The following is a 20,000-nucleotide window of genomic DNA, read 5'->3' as shown; positions in this document are numbered from 1 at the left end:
TATGAGTGTGTGTGAGTTGGGTCTATGAGTGTGTGTGTGTATGAGTGTGTGTCTATGAGTGTGTGTGTGTATGAGTGTGTGTCTATGAGTGTGTGGGTGTGTTTGTGTCTGAGTGTGTGGGTGTGTTTGTGTCTGAGTGTGTGTGTGTGTGTGTGTGTTAGGATGTGAGGTTTGGATCTTCACCACACTCAGAAGTGAGACACACCCTGAAGTCTGACTGACTGAGCCCTTGAATGCACACTGGTCTGACCAGTGACCAGTGACCAGTGTGGTGATCAGTGTGGTGACCAGTGACCAGTGTGGTGATCAGTGTGGTGACCAGTGATCAGTGTGGTGACCAGTGTGGTTGTAATGGCTATCATGGGTGTAGTCTGTTCCCTCTACTGAATGTCAGAGTTTAGTCACAGACTTTGTATCAGAAGTCCCCCGTCTCACGGAAGGATTGTTTCTACATGTGTGTGTGTATTTAGTTCAGCTGAAGTGTGATTTAATGACCACTGGGTGGTGGTGTGTCTGTCCAGCCATATGATTTGTACATTTTCCCGTTGTCATGTCAACCCCAGTCCAGCCCGACCAACATGAAGTCGTCGCTAAGCTCCCAGTCGGCGGGCGGCATCATCGCGGGCAACCATGCGGACTCCCCGGCGAGCCGCCAGGCGGCGGCTAAGCTAGCGCTGCGGAAGCAGCTGGAGAAGACGCTGTTGGAGATCCCGCCCCCCAAGCCGCCCGCCCCCGAATTCAACTTCCTGCCCTCGGCCGCCAACAATGAGTTCATCTACCTGGTGGGGCTGGAGGAGGTGGTGCAGAACCTATTGGGCTCGGGGCGAGGTACACACACACCACACCACACCACACACACCACACCGCACACACCACACACACACACACACACACCACACACACACACACACACACACACACACACACACACACACACACACACACCCACACCACACACACACACCACCCCCACAAACAACACACCCCCACACACACCACACACACACACACACCCACACCACACACACACACACACACACACACCCACACCACACACACACACACACACACCCACACCACACACACACACACCACACCACACAACACACACACACACACACACACACACACACACCCCACACACTCACCACAGACACCAACCACACAAACCACAGACAGACACACACACACACACACACACACACACACACAAAGATGGATTCAAAATGATATAATTGAAATAAATAGATAAGAGTAAAATGAATGTCTCTGTCCCAATCTTAAAAAACGAATTTGAAATGGCTCTTTTTCAGGAAATGAAAAGTGGATACATGAATGATAACAAAATAGTTATACAGTTCTCCTGTCTCTGTCCTACAGCCAAACAGGGCTTGCCAGTTGCCGTGGCGTCAGCGTCAACATCAGCGTCAACATCGTCGCGCGACCCTCTCACCTGTTCCCAGTGCCACACCGACTTCACCTGCCGCTGGCGTCGAGACAAGGGCGGGGCCACTCTGTGCGAGCACTGCATGGCGTCCAATCAGAAGAGGGCCCTGAAGGCGGAGCACACCAACCGTCTGAAGGCGGCGTTCGTCAAGGCCCTGCAGCAGGAGCAGGAGATCGAGCAGCGCATCCTGCAGCAGGCGGCCGCCGCCGCCTCTTCATCAGCACAGACCTCCTCCTCATCCTCCTCAGCCTCCAACGCCATGCACCTGATCAAGGCAGACCAGCTGGTACGCCCAGGGGGCCGCTCAAGACTAAAATAAGCTTCAGTATTTGTCTTGACACATGTACAGTACATATACATGTTCATGACTGGGCAGTTAAAGTGCTTTAAGGCTGACGATGGGTTTCATTGCCCTTTAAACAAATCTCTTAATACGTTTTGCACGGGCGACCACTGATGGGTCACACTGATTCTCGGTACAGTTTGGTCAAACGTCAGCCTAAACTAGACAACACAGCATACTTGTTAAGTTATTTGATAGAGAGTAGAGAGGTCCCTTAAAGGCATGGTCCCTTAAAGGCATGGTTCAGTGCTGTCCCTTAAAGGCATGGTCCCTTAAAGGCATGGTCCCTTAAAGGCATGGTTCCTAAAATGCATGGTCCCTTAAAGGCATGGTTCCTAAAAGGCATGGTCCCTTAAAGGCATGGTTCAGTGCTGTCCCTTAAAGGCATAGTCCCTTAAAGGCATGGTTCAGTGCTGTCCCTTAAAGGCATGGTTCAGTGCTGTCCCTTAAAGGCATGGTCCCTTAAAGGCATGGTTCAGTGCTGTCCCTTGATCATCCTCCTCTGCCTCTCTCAGGTGGCCCAGCAGATGAAACAGCGCTCATCTCTCCAGCAGCACCAGATTAGCAGAGCCAACACCAACATCGGCCGTCACCACGCCACCATCAAACAGGTGAGAGTGTGTGTGTGTGTGTGTGTGTGTGTGTGTGTGTGTGTGTGTGTGTGTGTGTGTGTGTGTGTGTGTGTGTGTGTGTGTGTGTGTGTGTGTGTGAGAGAGAGAATCAGATTAGCAGAGCCAGCACCAACATCACCCGTCACCCTGCACCATCAAACAGGTGAGAGAAAGAGAGAGAGAGAGTGTGTGTGTGTATGCAAGGGAGAAAATAATTTAGATCAGAAGGGCCTGTGTGTGTTTGTGAGTCTGTGATTATGAGTGTGTGTGTTTATGAGTCTGTGATTGTGATTTTAATTGCAGTCCCATACAGGAAATTAAAAGTTCTGACTAGAATGTTATTATCATTCCCCCTCCAATTTCCATCTTTTTTTTTTTCTCCTCTCTCTCTCTCTCTCTCTCTCTCTCCCTCCTCCCTCTCTCTCTCTCTCTCTCTCTCTCCCTCCTCCCTCTCTCTCTCTCTCTCCCTCCTCCCTCTCTCTCTGCAGTCTCAAGGCTCTGGTCAGCTGTCTCGTAGCGGTGTGCAGTCGTCAGGTGTCGGGGTGCGTGGCGTGACCCACTCCTTCTCGCATTCGTCTCAGCTGCAGAGTGCAGTGGCCGCCGCCGCCCTGGTGGCCAGGCCAGGTAAGCCCGCCTCCGCGCGCGCCAACGCCGGGGGGCGGAGCCACGGTAGCCACGGTAACGCCGCCGTGTGGAGGAAGCCCAGCAGCGTCACCTCAGGTAGACTATGGCCCCGCCCACCACCGCTACCCAGAAGCCCCTCCCCCCCCAAAATGACCAATGAATGATTGACAGCGAGTTGAGGCCCCTCCCCCTGAGTGTGTATCCTGCTGTGCAGTCCTCTCCAGCTGTCCTCCCCCCGCTGGGCCAGCTCACACTCTTCCTTTCTGCTCAGCGTCTTCCTCACAGTCGTCATCATCATCATCATCATCGCTTCTCAACACATTCAGTTGTGTCACTGCTCACTTTTTTTTTGTTGTTTTTTTTTTTTTTTTTTTTTTTGCTCTTTGCTTTTTCTTGTTTTTTTGTTTTGTTACACATTTGTAATTTTTCCCATCTCCTGCTTTCAATCTTTTATATTTAATCTTTTTTTTACTTTTTCTTTAGTAAAATCTGTTTCTCTCTTTGCCCTCTGTGGACAGTCTGGAGAGGGTAGACCCTGCTTGCCCCTGGTCTCCAGGGCCCTCTAGTGCCCTCTAGTGGTCATTCACAGACACAGACACAATGGTTCCAATCTCTAGGTCAGCCCTTCATCGCTGCGTTTCCACTATCGGCCAACTGAGGTGAGCTAGAGTGTTTCCACTGTCACTTCCGGGTCTTGAGCCTGCCTCCTCTGGGTTTCCACGGTGACAGCCAGGGGCTTTTGGCCCACCAGTTACCTTTGGGGCAAACAGGGCTAACGGGTGCGTGCGGCAGTCAAGGTGAAAGGAAGGGTTAGCGGAGGCAGGTAAGAGAGTTTCAGCACCAAAACAAGAATAAATACTATTGATATCACTATCGAATAACATACACGCTACCAAGTAACCTTAACAGATCTTTAAAAAAAATGGTTGGAGCAGGTCAGCATTTGAAATCAGGGCCCTTCCTGATATCTGGGCTAATTAAAATGTGCAAGTAGGCAGATTTTTGATCAAGTAGGGGAGAACGACCAACACAATTTTAATCCAGATGTCTGTAATCCTGGTGTCTGTAATCCAGGTGTCTGTAATCCTGGTGTGTAATCCAAGAGACGGTGGATCTCAAATCCCAACATATTTCAGTACAAATACAATACACCGGTATGGCCCGGTAGTGGAAACGCAGCTAGTGAAAGGAAGGCTTGGCCATGTTGTTAACGACCTCAGATGTCTGGCTGAGATGTCTCTGATGTCTGGCTGAGGGCTCTCTGCTCTCTGTTGGGAGTTGGCCTTCAGATCCCCTCGCATAGAGATGACCTCTGACCTTCAGATCCCCCCCGCATAGAGATGACCTTTGGCCTTCAGATCCCCTCGCATAGAGATGACCTTTGGCCTTCAGATCCCCTCGCATAGAGATGACCTTTGGCTTCTGGCCTCTGAAGTGGTGGTGGGCTCCAGCTTTACAGGCCACAAGGGCTTTTTCTCTCTTAGCTTCCCACAAATGCCCCGCTGATCTCACGCACACACGCACACACACACACACACACACACACACACACCCCTGCCCTCAGTTTCACCCCGATGCGTAAGAAAAATGATTCGTAGTCAGAATGGTGGTATAAAATCAGAGCTATCAAAATCAGAACGGTCAAAATCAAGCACAACTGAAATCCCAGGCGTCAGAGTCCGAGACGTGACGTGAAGATGGAGCGTCATGGCAACCCTTTTTCCTCTGACTCATGCTGGGCTTTTTCACGCTGCTCCCCCTCCCTCCCTCCCTCCCTCCCTCCCTCCCCTCCCCTCCCCTCTAGGGGGCGGCCGACTCGGACGGCTCTGGCTCAGACCCGGCTCTGGTCTGGCTCAGACCCGGCTCTGGTCTGGCTCTGACCCGGCTCTGGTCTGGCTCTGAGTCTGCAGTTCCCCTTCCCTCCTCCTGCATGAGCAACGGTGTCTCCCTTCAGAATACTACTGAAGCATGCGAATGAGACTGGTGCAGTCTGTCTGTCTGTCTGTCTGTCTGTCTGTCTGTCTGTCTGTGTGTATTTGAGCATGCATGCATGGTTGTGTTTGCGTTAGGCCACAGATGGTTCTTAGACCATGTGTTGGTGCACTGCTTTAAACCTCAGTATTAAAGTGCTTTGTGAAAGTAATTCTGCGTGAGCGACTGGAGCTGATCATTCAAATGAATTGACTGTGTGTGTTCTCCCAAGGTAAGGGTTCACTTCAGGAACATACACGCGTGCTGTGGTCTATGGCACTCCATAATAAGACAGCTTAATAGCATGGCTACGAGCCATCATGTCAGTGACTTTGTCTTTTGTCTTTTGTGTGTGTGTGTCTCTCCAGGCGTCACCATGGCCTACGTGAACCCCAGCCTGTCGGTACACAAGACCTCTTCCTCTTCCTCGGCCGTGGAGCGTCAGAGAGAGTACCTGCTGGACATGCTCCCATCCAGAACCCTCTCCCAGACCGCCAACACCTGGAAATAATCCCTGACTTCATCATCTTCATCATCTTCTTCTTCACAGCCCCCCAGCCCCCCCCACCCACCCCTCAGCTCGCGTCCTTCATCTCCTCCGCTCTCTCCGCCTCATCAGGAAATGATGTCATGATCTCCTCCTCTCTTCAGCTTGACATTATTGTAAGCACAGTCCTCCACCATCCCACAATCCTTTGCGCTCCTCAGATGTTGGCTGCACCCTCAAACAGAGCTAGTGACGAGCTTCTGAGGCTGCACTGATTCGCTTGCCCATCCCCTCTGTTCTTGAGCAGGGAGGGGCTACACGTTGAAGGGGCGGGGCGTTGCTCCAGTCCCACCCACATTTATTTAGATGATTTTTTTTGTGTTTGTTTGTTTTGTTTGGGAGCGCAACCGTTTCCATCGGTCATCATGGTCCCTCCCACACCTTGGGATATGAATATTGTTGTTATGGGTTTTTTTTTCTACTGGAATAAAATGAAATAATGATGAAAAAAAAAATACAATGACAAAAAAGACATGACAAAAAGATGATCAAGGAGAAGTCTGAGAAAAGGATTTAAAATGGAAAACTGATGAAAGAAATAAATAAATAAATGACTAAAGACTGTAACGACATCTGTTCTCATGTGACCTTTGCTTGCCGCTCTTCAGATCGGAGTCAGGAGAGCTCCCCTCCCTTCGGAACTGGGGTGTGTGTGTGTGTGTGTGTGTGTGTCTGTCCCGGTCCCGCTTTTACCCTTGTCTTTTCCCAAACCCAACCAACTGAATCGTGAATCGAGAGCCCGGAGTGGACATTTTTTTAATAAAGCCACCCTCCATTGGCTTGGACAGCTGCCAATCACGATGACAGGATTTTGCCCTCTTCAATGTCTCCGCCTCTGGTCTTCCCACATAAAACCAACGTTCAGACCGAAAATAACGACAATAAAGACTAACTCCGCTGGTGGGGAGTAATGGGGTCGTGACCCCCACCACACTGGCCAGGGTGCCATCCGGTGGGAGCAGCGTCACCATGGTGATGGCGTTTGTGACGGTAACTTACGTTGCTTTGTGGTCGGCCATTTGTTTTCGATCACTGGACTGTTCATAAAGGAAAAAAAAAGTCTTAATAGTTTTAAGATGCTCATTTCAGATGCTTGGGGCCTTGTCACGTCACGAGACTCTCACAAGGTTGTTGTGCTTTCTTTCTTTTTGTTGTTATTGTTTGTCATTGTTTTTCCCCGATCCTTGTTTTGCGCAGCGTGAACGGACTGTGTTCTGATGGGCCGTACCGCCTCTATGGAGAGGGTGTGTGTGTGTGTGAGCCCGAGCCCGGACTGGTCACAGGGTCGGTCTGATTTCACATGGGTCTGTACTTCACACAAGGATTGGCAAGGGGTCAAAGTTCACCTGAACTGACCCTTCAGGCCACCCTGTAGATACTTCTCCATGTCTAAAGAGTGGGTGGGGGTGGGGGGGGGGGGGGGGGCGAGCTGTGTTTATATTGTTCTATTTTTATTTGAGTTTCTGCTTAGGCTTGTTTTGTTTGCGTTAAGGGTCTTGTATGCCATATTTATTTTGGAGTTATAATTTGTGATGTGGAGTTATTGGGCAGATCTTTTCTTTTTGTCATTACTCTCCTGTCATCCGCTGCCGGGGGGTGGTCTCTGGTCTCCATAGCAGCCCCTGCCCCCACCCCTCATGACGGCATAAATACTGTTTTCTGGGTTCACCCTTTCCTAAGTACAGGCCACTCTGGCCGCCGTGCTGCTGGTGCAGGCTATAGACCGGATCTGTGCCATGGTGTGTGGGGCTGCTGTGAGGGGGAGTATGTGACTGGTGTGGACATGGAGAAGGGCCTCTCTTCAACGCTGACCTGTTGATGTTGATGAGCGTTTCTATGGTCACAGACATCCATGTTGAGTATGACTGTGCCGCTTGCGGTCACCAGGAGCTTTCTGATTGGCTGTACAGGGAGAGCATGTCCAAATTTGCAACAATGCCGACCTGGTTCTCCCCTTTACACACATGCACACGCGCACACACGCACACACACACACACACACACACACACACACACACACACACACACACACACACACACACACACACACACACACACACACACACACACACACACACACACACACACACACACACACACCCACACCAATCCCTGCAGCACAAAACCGTGTTTTGGGGTTCTTCATGTTCGTCTGTTGCCTCTTCTAATCATGTCTCATTGTGGCCATCTGCACTTGTGTTGTGTTGCTTCCCGATGGCCATGCTGTGCACTACAGTCTACTGTGCATTACATGCCTCTCCCCAGCCAATCGCAGCCTTTCTGGCTTCAGCCAATCAGAGTGGGACAAATTCACTGTCCTGGCTGCTGCTGTCCAATGATGTCACATCATTCCGTCGCCCCGGGTTTTCTGAGTAGCATAACCGAAAGGCCCCGTCGGCCTCCTTGTCTGCAGATGTAATAAATCAATGTTCCAATCTGTTTCTCTTTTTGTTTTTTTTGTTTTTTTGGCATTTTTTTTCTTTCTGGTTCTATGAGAAAAAAAAAGTGATAATAAAATAATTTTAACCCTTTCATTTTGGGTCTCTGGTCTGTGTACTGCTTTGGTATGAGTCAACTTCATTTCTGAATATAACATGGGGTCATTCCATGACCTTTGAACTATGGGCATCCACCACGCCATCTCACAATTGGCTGATAATCTTTTGCCTTGACAAATACACTCTGCGATGACGTATCCCAAAAATGTAGCTTCCTACTCCAAAAACGTTTCGGTTTAGGAGTTATCTAGTAATTGTGAAAACTTCCTTTAGAGTAAGCATGTTTTCAGTCACAGGGATGTTTCTGACCTTTGGAGCTTAACCTGGCACATAACGCATGTGTGGACACTTTAAGAATCAATAGCATTTGGTATGATTAAAGCATTAATGTGAGTACAGTGTCAAATCTAAATAAAAGAAGAGCTTTTTCTTTTCTCTTTTTTTTTTTTTTGGTTGGGTGATGTCTAGGGAGTGCAGGACTTTAGCAACCTTGGTGATTAGTGTGTTAGTGTAGTGTGCTTATAACATGTGTTATACAATATGTAGGCCTAACTTCCCAAAGTTGTTTTTATACATCGGAATACTTGATCTCAATTGTTGTGCACACTTGTCTATTGGCATATTAATAATTACGAATACCCAGGGGTTATTTCACCCTTCATCCCACTAGGTATTCTTTTGCAAACCTGATTGTCTCGTTTCTCCGATTCAGCAGGGGGCGCTAGAGTATTAGCATTACTCAAATGAATGTCACTTTAGACGCCGGCGCCGACTGTTGACTGTTTAGCAGTAAGGAAGATGGCGTCGGCCAAGGTGAAGCAGGACATGCCTCCTCCGGGAGGTTATGGACCCGTTCAGTATAAGAGAAATCTGCCCACTCGAGGGCTCTCTGGTTAGTAGTATAATTACATTATTGTTAAGGTACCAGTGGTAATGAGATCTAAGGGGGAAGACAGAAAAGACTTCATACAGTCAAGAGCCAACGGAGCTTGAGGAGCGTTAGCTACCGTTAGCTAGCTATCGATAATATGTTAACCCCAGCCGCGAGATTAACCCGCAACGTATACTATTGTTACTTCATTATCAGTTAAACTGGCACACATTCACATACACAGCTCATCCATGGTGTGTATCAACAAATGTAACTGTAAAGTTGAGCAGGCGAGTAATGTCAGCGTGTGTTATCTGTCAAGCTTACTTACAGTGAAGGCAGCGTTAGCTGTGGTTGACTTGACATTCAGCCTGGTTCCAAGATTAAATTATTCCTTAACACAACCCTTCATATTATACGTAATGCATTTTACCGTATGTTCAATGTGGATGTTAATGAGTCAGGGTCAGGCGATGGTAACCACATAACTTCGCCACCAAGTAGAAGAGATCAGCCACATCATTTGCTACATTGAACAAGCTTACGCTACCTATTGTGCGGCCTATCTATATTACATATATCTGCAATGAATGCAAAATGTCTTGAAATAACTGAATGCGTTGGGTCTTGCAGGTTATTCCATGTTCGGTATTGGCATCGGGGTTATGATTTTTGGATACTGGAGGATTGTGAAGTGGAACCGCGAGAGGAGGTAAGTGTAAACCAACTAAGATCTTCCTACCAGAGGATGTCAAATGCCATGAGAATCAAAGTCATTAATGGTGCTTGACATATTCTCACTGGGTGGTGGATGGCGTGTTTGCAGGACCAGTGCCTGATGTGTAGCAGTTCCATTAAAGCTGTGAGCTCACGTGTCTTTGTTCTGTGTCTGTATGTCTGTGTCTGTCTGTCTGTATGTCTGTCTGTGTCTGTCTGTCTGTCTGTCTGTCTGTGTCTCTGTCTGTGTCTCTGTCTGTCTGTCTGCCTGTGTCTGTCTGTCTGTCTGTCTGTCTGTCTGTGTCTGTCTGTCTGTCTGTCTGCCTGTGTGTGTGTTTGGCAGGAGGTTGCTAATCGAGGACCTGGAGGCTCGCATAGCCCTCTTGCCACTTTTGCAGGCAGAATCGGATCGCAGGTGAGTCCTGTTGCTTCATGCATTATTAGCCCATCGCCTTTAGTCTTCTGGACTTCAATAAGCCATCGCTATTTGAACAAAAGTACTTTTGCAGGCACTTAGTCTTGTCTCTGTTGACGTTAATTTCCGACCGGTCGAAAGATGATATACTGATGCTGTTTTCTCACACTTTATCTCTCCTGTCTCTTGCTCTCTATCTGTTTCCCTCCTGTCTGCATTGTTTCTATATGGATGTGTCTCTCTCTCTCTCTCTCTCTCTCTCTCTGTCAGGACACTTCGACTGATGCGTGAGAATCTGGAGGAGGAGGCGGTCATCATGAAGGATGTTCCTGGCTGGAAGGTATGACCTGCTCGGCCATGTTCCCTCTTCCTCCTCTCCCCCCCTCCCTTTAACGCATTAAGGGCAGTGTTGTGTAGCTACACAGAGTTTGCTGCTGGTGCAAGAACGTGACCTAGGGTTAGGTGTAGGTTACCATGGGAACGTGGCCTAGGGTTAGGTGTAGGTTACCAGGGCAACTGTGGTATAAAGGTGGGTGAGGGCGATCAGCGTGTTGAGTGTGTGTAAAACACATGCAGGCACAGGTGAGGGTAACCGTGAAGCTTCCCACTGTAGAGAAGCAGAGCTGTGGTGGTGAGGCCACACTGAGGGGGTGTGGCCACGATGTGGGGGTGAGGCCACGCTGAGGGGGTGTGGCCACGCTGAGGGGGTGTGGTCACGATGTGGGGGTGTGACCATGCTGAGGGGGTGTGACCATGCTGAGGAGGGAGGCCAGTCGTGTGGCACAGGCTCTTCCCATGATGCAGCACTGGAATCTAAGCAGAAAGAGTGAGCTGCTCTCCTCTCCTCTCTCTACTAGGCTGTGTCCGCTGTTCATGACCACTTCCCAGCGGCCCTGTGAGGCCCATGTCTACCTGCTGATGGTCTTCTGATCCTAGGGTGCCATAGTCAAAATATTAGTAGTCCTTAACTAGCCATTTTTCCTTGACCTTGATGGAAAACGTCATGAGGTGAAGGACAGATATGAAGTACATTTACATTTACATTTAGTCATTTAGCAGACGCTTTTATCCAAAGCGACTTACATATGTGCGACTTACAATGTATACACATTTTACATTTACACTGATGGCACACTGCACATCAGGAGCAATTAGGGGTTCAGTGTCTTGCTCAAGGACGCTTCGACAGGGAATCGAACTAGCAACCTTCTGATTACTAAACGACTTCTCTACCTCCTGTACCACTGTCGCCCCTTGAAGTAGAATTCATAAGGACTTCATAAGGAAAAGAGAACTACATTGCTAAGAGACTCTGACTGCACTTACACTACGTTATGCTACTTAATTATGCCACAGCAGATGTTATTGACTTGGGTCTTTTAGCTATCGCTGCAATGAATTGTGGGATGTATCGTCTCCTTTCTTTTCGTAAAGGATAGTCCAGTGTGCCCCATCCAAAGGAGATACGAAAGGAAGCATTGAAGCACCGCTCCTCAGCATTTAGAGATTTCAGCCAGCTCCTATCATGGCTGCCACTTTGATACTTCCGGGTCATTTCACTCAGTTAGGAACCTTCTTAAACAAAAAAGAGAGCAGCGTAGAGCTCGTGTTTTGTGATGGCCCAGCTCCCGTGGGTCCCGTCAGCCAGAGGTGTTAAATACTGGCCTCTACCTTTCTCTCATTCAGTCAGAGGTGTTAAATACTGGCCTCTACCTTTCTCTCAGTCAGTAGAGGTGTCACAGTTACATTTATAGGTTTTTGCCAGGATGGTAATAGTTAAGGAAAGTATATATTTGTGAAATTGTCTACTTGACAAAAGAGGGTAATACCTGCCCTGTTATTAGTAGTAGGATGTTGAAGATTCTGATACTGGTAGTTGGAAGCACTCTGGTAGCGGTCTGGTAGTTGGAAGCACTCTTTGATTGAAATTGAAACGATGGCAGTATTATGCAGTATATGTTGGCCTGCCATGAACTGTTTACTGTTAGTGTGTTAAGATTGTAAGCTCAGGGAGGTCATAGAACCACAGTTGGTTCCAACATTATGTTTTCAGTGCACCTGTCCTCTGGTCAGCTATGGGGCTATGGGAGCACCTGTCTGCTGGTCAGCTATGGGGCTATGGGAGCACCTGTCCTCTGGTCAGCTATGGGGCTATGGGAGCACCTGTCTGCTGGCAGTGAGTTTCTCCTGAACCCTTGTGTTGTTTGCAAGTAAATCAGTGGTCGCTGTGGAGGATGCTTAATGGCCCTGTCTGTTAGCCCTACCTGTCCTTTGACTGAGGCCAACAGAGATTGGTTGAGGAGCAGACTTGCAGAAATAAGTGCGCCGTTTCTTTTTCTCATGTTCTACCCCCTTTCCTTAGTGTGACGTCTCTTACCCACTCGTCCCCTTCTCTCCTTCACTGCTCTTTTGGTTTTTATTTTAATTTCAATTTTTTTTTTGCATTAAGCGTGTGAGTCAAGGACCGGGGTGGAGGGGGGGAGAGAGGAATGAAAAGGGGGGGAATGGGACAGAATGACATAAAGAATCAGAATCTGTGCGGCCGGAAGTCCCTTTTGACCCAGAATGCTGTGGTGTTTGTGTGCTGCAGGTGGGGGAGAACATGTTCCACACGGACCGCTGGGTGAGCCCCACCCTGGACGAGCTGTACAACCTGCGGCTGCGCGAGGAGCTCATACAGAAGAAGTTCGACTTCCTCAAGTACATGTAACCACCTCACGATCCTCGGACAAGCCCTCTGCTGCCCCTCTGAGGCCAGGGCAACACCCGCACCCCCCACCTCCACCCCCGGGATCCATTGACCCACGAGGGCAGAGGCGTTGTCTGTACTGACTGTAAATGTATCAAATATTAAATATCCTCTTTTTTTTTCTCTATCTCCCTCATCTCGTGGTGATCTTTTGAGTGCTGTTGCTTGAGTGTGGATTAAGTGGTTCATTCTAATTGGGGGGTATATTACAGGGCCCTCAGTGTCAACAGATGCCTTGAGTTCTTCAGAAGCACTTATGAATTAATAAAGCCCCTAGGGACTGAGTGTAGAAGGAAAACATCTGACATGATATTTGACATGTTGTGCACACGGCACGCTCTACTGTAAATGTCACTAAGCAATGCTACCAGGTCGAAGATGACACTGTTGGCGAGGCAGCTCCCATCCAGACCAATCCAGGGGGTAAACTGTCTAAAGGGTAAAAGGTCTTAATGATTTAAGGGGATGATCAATACTTTGTGCTGTTCATGGGGAGAAAGAAGTAGAGAGATGGTTACCTTTTGTTTTTCAGGATATAGGCTAGAGATTCATGGGTAGCCTATGTACAATTAATCAGTCTTTTTACATCAGTCTTTTTACTAGGGAATATATGAATTCTCAACTTAATGTAGTAAATAATGAACTGACTTGGCTAGAATATGGACTTATTTTTATCGTAGACTATGTTTACGATAGTGAATTATATGGTTATTTACTATGTTAAATTAAATTCAAAAGTAAGTCATTTGAAGCCGCTATGAAACGAATGCTGTCCATGTTTCATTATCATTTGATGTCGTCTTCTATTTAAAGTTGTTAGCATATCACATATAGTCCCATGGCTAAGATGAAAACGACACCACATATCCACATATATTCTATTCCACCCTTTTACCTACTGTAGGCCGACAACTCATACAAAAACCTACACACGAGCGATATCTAAGAAGATGGCTTTCTGGTTTCAAACTGAAAACTTTTGGCGCGTTTTACCTGGTTTGCCGCCCATCCCAGCAGTTTCAGTTTTCAACCAGGTCCGCACCGGATGCCGCCAACAATTTCACTATTTCAATCAGGTCCGCTTTGAGAGAATATTAACGGACCCTTGAGTCAAGCTAGGCACAATTGATCAGTTTCCCCTTCGAACGAATAACTCAACTCAGAAAACAGGTTCTTATCAAGATGCCAGAAGTAGCGAAGACTGCGCCCAAGAAAGGCTCAAAGAAGTCCGTGGTGAAGCCGGTTGGCAAGAGCGGAAAGAAGCGCCGTAAGTCCAGGAAGGAGAGCTATGGCATCTACATCTACAAGGTGATGAAGCAGGTTCATCCCGACACCGGAATCTCTTCCAAGGCGATGGGCATCATGAATTCTTTCGTCAACGACATCTTTGAGCGCATCGCCGGGGAGTCTTCTCGTCTCGCTCATTACAACAAGCGCTCCACTATCACCTCCAGGGAGATCCAGACCGCCGTCCGCCTGTTGCTTCCCGGCGAGCTGGCCAAGCACGCCGTGTCCGAGGGAACCAAGGCCGTCACCAAGTACACCAGCTCCAAGTAGACCGCCATCGTCTCATCACTAACCCAACGGCTCTTTTAAGAGCCACCCACATATTCCCTAAAGGCTTTTACCGATTAGCTTTATTATTTATTATTAGTGTGATGTATTGAATGCCACCTCATACTACCCTGTTCCTAACTGGAATACAAATACTTATTTATATTCAAGACGTAAGTTGAATAGTCAGGACGCAGTTTGACGATGTAGTTATAATGACAAGTAACTGACTACAGACTAATATCAGCTTACAACTTAAGGGTTGTAATTTTAGGATTCCATCCTGTTGTAATGACTTAAATTTATATTAAGAGTTGGCTAACATTTGGGTCTTTCACTGAAAGTACTGCAAGGGCGTTGGAGCAGTCCGCATGAACTGGCGTTTTGAAGAAAATGCTTCATTACTAACATTGTAGCGATATGGGAGTCTGAGTTCCATCTTATCTCAACAGGTGTTTGTATTTTAGCTTCAATGACTTGAAGCAAAAATGAGTATAGAAAAAAATGTCGACGCATTGCCGGGCATCTCAAGCTCGCTTTCCTCAGATGTGACGAGCCAACTGAACGTCTTTAGACATGATGGTGACCTATGCGTGAATGAAGCACATTTATATCCTCAAATAGACCAACCAAGTATGCCTCGCTAGCCTCCTGAAGCGGCAGAACTTTGGAAGCGCAAATCGGTCTTGCTCAGCAGGCGCTGGTGGTAGCTTTCCTGGAGCCGACGAATATACCGCAGGGCCAACTGTTCCAGGCCTGTACCGGTGAGGCATTTTCACGCCACCTGTGTGGCTGGGGCGCTCTTGTGCGCAGTCTTGGTAGCGAGTTGCTTCCTTGACGCTTTACCACCAGTTGACCTCCAAGCCGTCTACTTGGTTCTTACAATCGCTGCTTTCATCTTCTATCTCTGTGTTTCCCGATACCGTTTCAACGGATTTATATCTCGATTTAGTGGGTGAGGTTTATGACTGCATTTCCGCGACTTTCATCTGCGGTTGTTTTCATAGCGTTCTGTGCAGTTGACGAGTATCTTTGTGTCCACACAGAAAGAGATGTAGTATGACTATGTTGTAATTAAACATGTGTTATATTTTATGTTCGAGTTTTGATTTCAGACGACAAGGCGTAATGGGTTCGACCATGAAAACATTTGTGTAACTGTCCAACAATTGCAGCAACAGCTTTGGCCATTGTGGTAGCCATGGTGATGGTAAACGGTTTTTAAAACGTAAACTAGAAAAAATAATTTTCTGTGAAATGCTTACCTTCTGCTACTAGTTAAGTTATGCCTGTAAGAGTGTCATTTTGAATGTCATGCCAGTTCCATCCTTTTGAGAGGTTTTTATTTTTTAATAGTTACGGTTAAGCCATACACATTAAGACACAACATTAAGAAACCGTTACAACAGATGTTGATCAATTTAAAATTCAAACTGAAATTACAAAACAATAACTCAACATACCAAAATATGCTTGTATAATAAAAGTATGCCTACAACAAAAGAACCAATTAGACAGATCAAAAAGCAAAACTAAACGAAAGCAGCGTAAGTATTTCAGTAGACAAGACCATTGTATACTGTAAAACTACACTTACATACTTCACGTTCTTTAACATTACTTTTTGTTAGGATACCACTTTTACCCCGTTCGCTGGCCATATCCTCGAAGGGACTTAATAAAAGTGATGATAAAGTTTTTGTTTTAAGTCGCTTTTACCAGGCAAACTGAAATGATGTCGTATGGCTTCTGGACTATCTTGTCAAAGGACATGCACAGGTGGCTCTGAAAAGAGCCGTTAAGGAATGAACACACGATCGACAAGAACTTCTGTTAGCTTGGCCTTCACAGCCTTATCAGTACAGCCTGGATGTTCAACATGCCAGCCTGGCTGATGATCACTCCGCCAACGAGTTTATTCAACTCTTGGGATCAAGTCCAACACGGCGGCCAGGTAAACAAGTGCACGGCACCCACACCTTCGCCTTGGTTTTTACTTTTCCAACGGTCTGTCCCCTTCCACTCACGACCCCTTTACTTGTCTACCACATCAAAAGGTGTTTTTACACTTTAACTAATTATAAATTGATTAAAGGGAGCATGCATTTAATTGTCCATCCTACTGTCTCATTGGCTGTTATAATGCTTAGAGCCAATAGTATGGCAGCAACAGCTGAAGAGACATCCTGTGAAGTCTTTGGTGTCGTATTCATAATTTTATGCGAATTACAATAGTTACGTTTATATTATTTAAATTATCTTCTGAGTGGGTGAGTGTGTTTTAGTCTTACTCCATTGTGGTTAATACATTTCAAGAAAGTTTTGTGCAGTTTAGCAACGATGACTGTCAGGGGCGATCGATTTGACGTCGTATCCGGCAGTGGCTTGACAACTTGGTGAAAACAGACAGCCTGGCACTGATGGGGAAGCTGTCGTGTTTGCAAAGTTTCTTTTCAATTCAGTTGGATTTCATTGATATTGTGTGTGAGGGTGGGGTGAGGGAATTGGGAGCATACAGATGGATTCAGACACATAACAGAGAATAAAACATTAGCAGATGTGCACATTAGCACACACGTGAGCACATCAAAAAGCAACAGTCTCTCAGAGGTCTGCAGCCATGTTGTGCTCCTACTCTCCATAAGCACACATCAGAACCTCCAATTCCAGTGGGGTGAAGTAGGACAGCCTTTCTTTCTTTCTCACTAGTTGCCATGGTGACTCGTAGTATTGGAGATCCATTGGTGGTGGCTTTTTCTAGTTTAACTCGGAGTTAACATACTCAGAGTTGACTGAACTAACTTAGAGCAGCTGTTCTGGAACCAAAAACTCAGAGTTTCCCATCTCAGGGTCCATCGACTCAGAGTTCAGGGTGAGGCTCAGAGTTCAGGGTGAAGCTCAGGGTTCAGGGTGAAGCTCAGGGTTCAGGGTTCATCGACTTAGAGTGCAGGGTGAGGCTCAGAGTTTGTGAAACCTGCTTTCTGGAAAACCCCCTGGTGCCTTCAGACGCCCAAAGACAACGACAAGAAATATGGCAACTTAATCAGTGTCAATGACATAGATACAGTACAATATATCAATCTATATAGCTACCACCAGAAGCCAACAATGACGAGCCCTGTAAACGGTTCTCTCTCTCTCTCTCTCTCTCTCTCTCTCTCTCTCTCTCTCTCAAATGTTTAGTTCCTACAAAATAATGTGCAGGATTAATCTGAATAAGGCCTACTGATGTGTTAGTCAGCGTTGCCATGATGATGAATGATGCCTTATCAAACAGGAAGTTGGAATAATTCTGCGCTGCTTTGGACAATGGGCCTTAAACCTGAAGTAGTTACTCAATAGCCAATTTGGCGCCACCTATCTTGAAAAAGGTGTACTGCACTTTGATGTACAAGTAGAAGGTTTGTCCAATTGGCGTCAAATTTGCCTGCATGAATCCCCAATAGACTACTTATTTTTCGAGGTATAGTCGATCTCTCAAACTAGTCTGCCACGGCACACACCTGAAGCCAAATCTACCTGGAAGGGGAAATAACACATTGATGCTTTGAAAGACACTTGTACTTACTTACCCACACACACATTCACTTTAATGGAGTATAGTTATAAAATCATTGACATTTCATTTCGTATTACATTAATTCAGTAATGCTTGTTTGGTCAACCTAACATTGAAAATACATTCAACTACAACACTTCATCACAAGTGTTCGGTGTTGCATTTGATTGGACCTAAGATGCGCTATTGTGTGACTGTGTGTGTGTGTGCATCGATCCATGTACACAACATGATGTTTTCCATGTCATGAAATGAAACACACACAGACATTATCATAATGGGTACCCATGTCTTTGAGTGTATTTACATCAGGTGAGACTAGATTACCATTCGTGAATGGCTTGTGTGAATACACTGCTCAGTGGCGCCCCCTTGTGAAGTGGTATGTGCCATGCCTGCCATACCTCAGGTCCGCCACTGGTAACTGTTCTTCTGCTCTCCTCTCACATCTTAATACTCTACCCTGCAACTATTGATGCACCTCAATGTATATATACATATTTCTTTTTTAATTTACTCTATATATATTTATTTATCTATTTATTAATTGTTATTTATTATTATTTAGCTGTGGCAGTTAATGTCCACAGCAACTTAAGTTTTTAGCTGTCTGTTGCTGCCTCTACTGTCTCGTTGTTTTTGTGACAATGACAAATAAAGTACTTTGAACTTTGAACTTTGAACTTTTGATCTCCCTCTCTCCGCTCCTGCTGTTCAGTATTGTTTTGCTCTCCTGTTGTTTGACTGTGGAGCAACAGAGGTGAGCTGCCTTGCTTGACCTTCCCAAGGTCATCACGCCAGCTGGTGCTTTGTCCTGAGCACAAACCCATTCATTTCACACTTAAACCACAACTTAAAGTAACACAACAATTGCAACAATTTGACACTTTTTGAGGTATGGTTTTATAGGCAACTAGTTTTTGAATTTTGATAGCATATGGTCATATGGTCATTCCCCACTAACCATCCAGGATATGCACTATGTAGTTCTGTGTTTCCTGGATGGAACGGAATGGAAATGGAAGAGAAGCTTTCACAGCATGACATTGCCAGCTATACTGCCAAAAGACACCAGTTAGTGTGTTGGCAAGCTTCTATCAGTGTCAACTGGGCCCTTGCATGCCTTTTAGCTAGTTAGCGTGCTAGTTTTGGACCAGAACTCCTTATTGCTGCTTTAACACAAGTACGCTGTAATGTACAAAGTTGAAAATCTATGTTTCAAGACGGAGATTGACCTAAACGTTTCTTGTGTGAGAGATGGCTTTTCTATGTTGTAGGTGTGCCTATAGCAGCCTAATTGCCCCTACACTGTATGTTGTTGGTGTGCTTATAGCAGCCTAATTGCCCCAAGTCATTTCATGTGTTGGCATCTCAAGGTAGGTGTAGTCCATGGAACAGCAGGAGGGCTGCAGTATTCAAAGACTAGCGGGGTTCAAAATCACACACTGTGTCTCCCATTCTCTCGCCTGTTTCGTAACACGTTGTGACGTCTATCTGACAACGAAAAGGGAAAGATCTGTGGATCCGTGCTTGTTTATTTCCCCTCCATTAAACTGAGCTTCGTCGAGTGGCCCACGCAGCCCAAAAGTCTTTAGCTTCTCCAAAACATGCGACTCAGACTCCGGTACAGGTCCAGCTCTCCGCAGAAGAACAGCATTGTTTCTGTCCGGGTGAGTGACCTTCAAGTGAAATTATCAGCTGTTGGCTACACACGAAGCATTAAACAAATGAGCTGTGCTCACACACAAGTTCATAAATACACACACAGCCTTGGATAAACAAACACACACACACACACACAGGCGCTGCCTTAAAGGGTTGCAGGGAAACACACGCCTTTAGTCAGATGACTGTTTCTTGCCCTGCTGTTTTAAGTACTTCATTAACTGGCTACAGCACCTTTAAGGAGCGGTGAGACTTCTGACAGAGTCAGAGAGAGAGAGAGAGAGAGAGAGGGAGAGAGAAAGAGAGAGAGGGAGAGAGAGAGAGAGAACAGAGAGGGAGGGAGAGAGAGAGAGAGATAACAGAGACTTGCAAACATTCACACAACAGAACGAGGCGCCAGAAAGAGGGAAAAAAAAACGACTTTAATTT

At 46.6% G+C, this 20,000-nt stretch overlaps 4 protein-coding genes across 6 annotated transcripts in view; all 4 read left to right on the top strand.

The window, feature by feature from the left end:
• The window catches only part of LOC105909235 (transcriptional repressor p66-alpha-like), a 34,880-nt gene extending 28,772 nt beyond the window's left edge, over positions 1–6,108 (top strand). For 2 of the 3 annotated variants that reach the window (XM_031562896.2, XM_031562897.2), the window contains 5 exons: positions 564–828; positions 1,381–1,733; positions 2,306–2,401; positions 2,890–3,121; positions 5,365–6,108. In XM_031562896.2, coding sequence (XP_031418756.1) covers positions 564–828; positions 1,381–1,733; positions 2,306–2,401; positions 2,890–3,121; positions 5,365–5,507 — 1,089 coding nt within the window. In that variant the 3' untranslated portion in view covers positions 5,508–6,108. The remainder of the gene's footprint in view (positions 1–563; positions 829–1,380; positions 1,734–2,305; positions 2,402–2,889; positions 3,122–5,364) is intronic. The other variant, XM_031562898.2, reaches the window with a different exon arrangement.
• Positions 6,109–8,788: 2,680 nt separating this feature from the next.
• Positions 8,789–12,920, top strand: ndufa13 (NADH:ubiquinone oxidoreductase subunit A13). Its single transcript, XM_031562899.2, has 5 exons — positions 8,789–8,933; positions 9,546–9,624; positions 9,973–10,044; positions 10,315–10,384; positions 12,635–12,920. The coding sequence occupies exons 1-5, from the start codon at positions 8,840–8,842 to the stop codon at positions 12,752–12,754; spliced, it is 435 nt and encodes a 144-aa protein (XP_031418759.1). The 5' UTR covers positions 8,789–8,839; the 3' UTR covers positions 12,755–12,920.
• A 721-nt stretch (positions 12,921–13,641) lies between these two features.
• LOC105909245 (histone H2B-like) lies at positions 13,642–15,442 on the top strand. The gene has a single exon (XM_031562900.2). The coding sequence runs from the start codon at positions 13,976–13,978 to the stop codon at positions 14,348–14,350; it is 375 nt and encodes a 124-aa protein (XP_031418760.1). The 5' UTR covers positions 13,642–13,975; the 3' UTR covers positions 14,351–15,442.
• Positions 15,443–19,949: 4,507 nt separating this feature from the next.
• Positions 19,950–20,000, top strand: part of LOC105909233 (yjeF N-terminal domain-containing 3-like) — a 14,538-nt gene continuing 14,487 nt past the window's right edge. The window contains exon 1 of the mRNA XM_031562923.2: positions 19,950–20,000. This exon is cut by the window's right edge and continues 384 nt beyond it. The gene's annotated coding sequence lies outside the window, so the exon portion shown is untranslated.

Source organism: Clupea harengus, chromosome 25, assembly GCF_900700415.2.
Source record: "Clupea harengus chromosome 25, Ch_v2.0.2, whole genome shotgun sequence".
In the NCBI taxonomy this organism is placed as follows: domain Eukaryota; kingdom Metazoa; phylum Chordata; class Actinopteri; order Clupeiformes; family Clupeidae; genus Clupea; species Clupea harengus.
The sequence above is the reverse complement of the archived record's forward strand: the minus strand, read 5'-3'. Positions and strand labels throughout refer to the sequence as shown.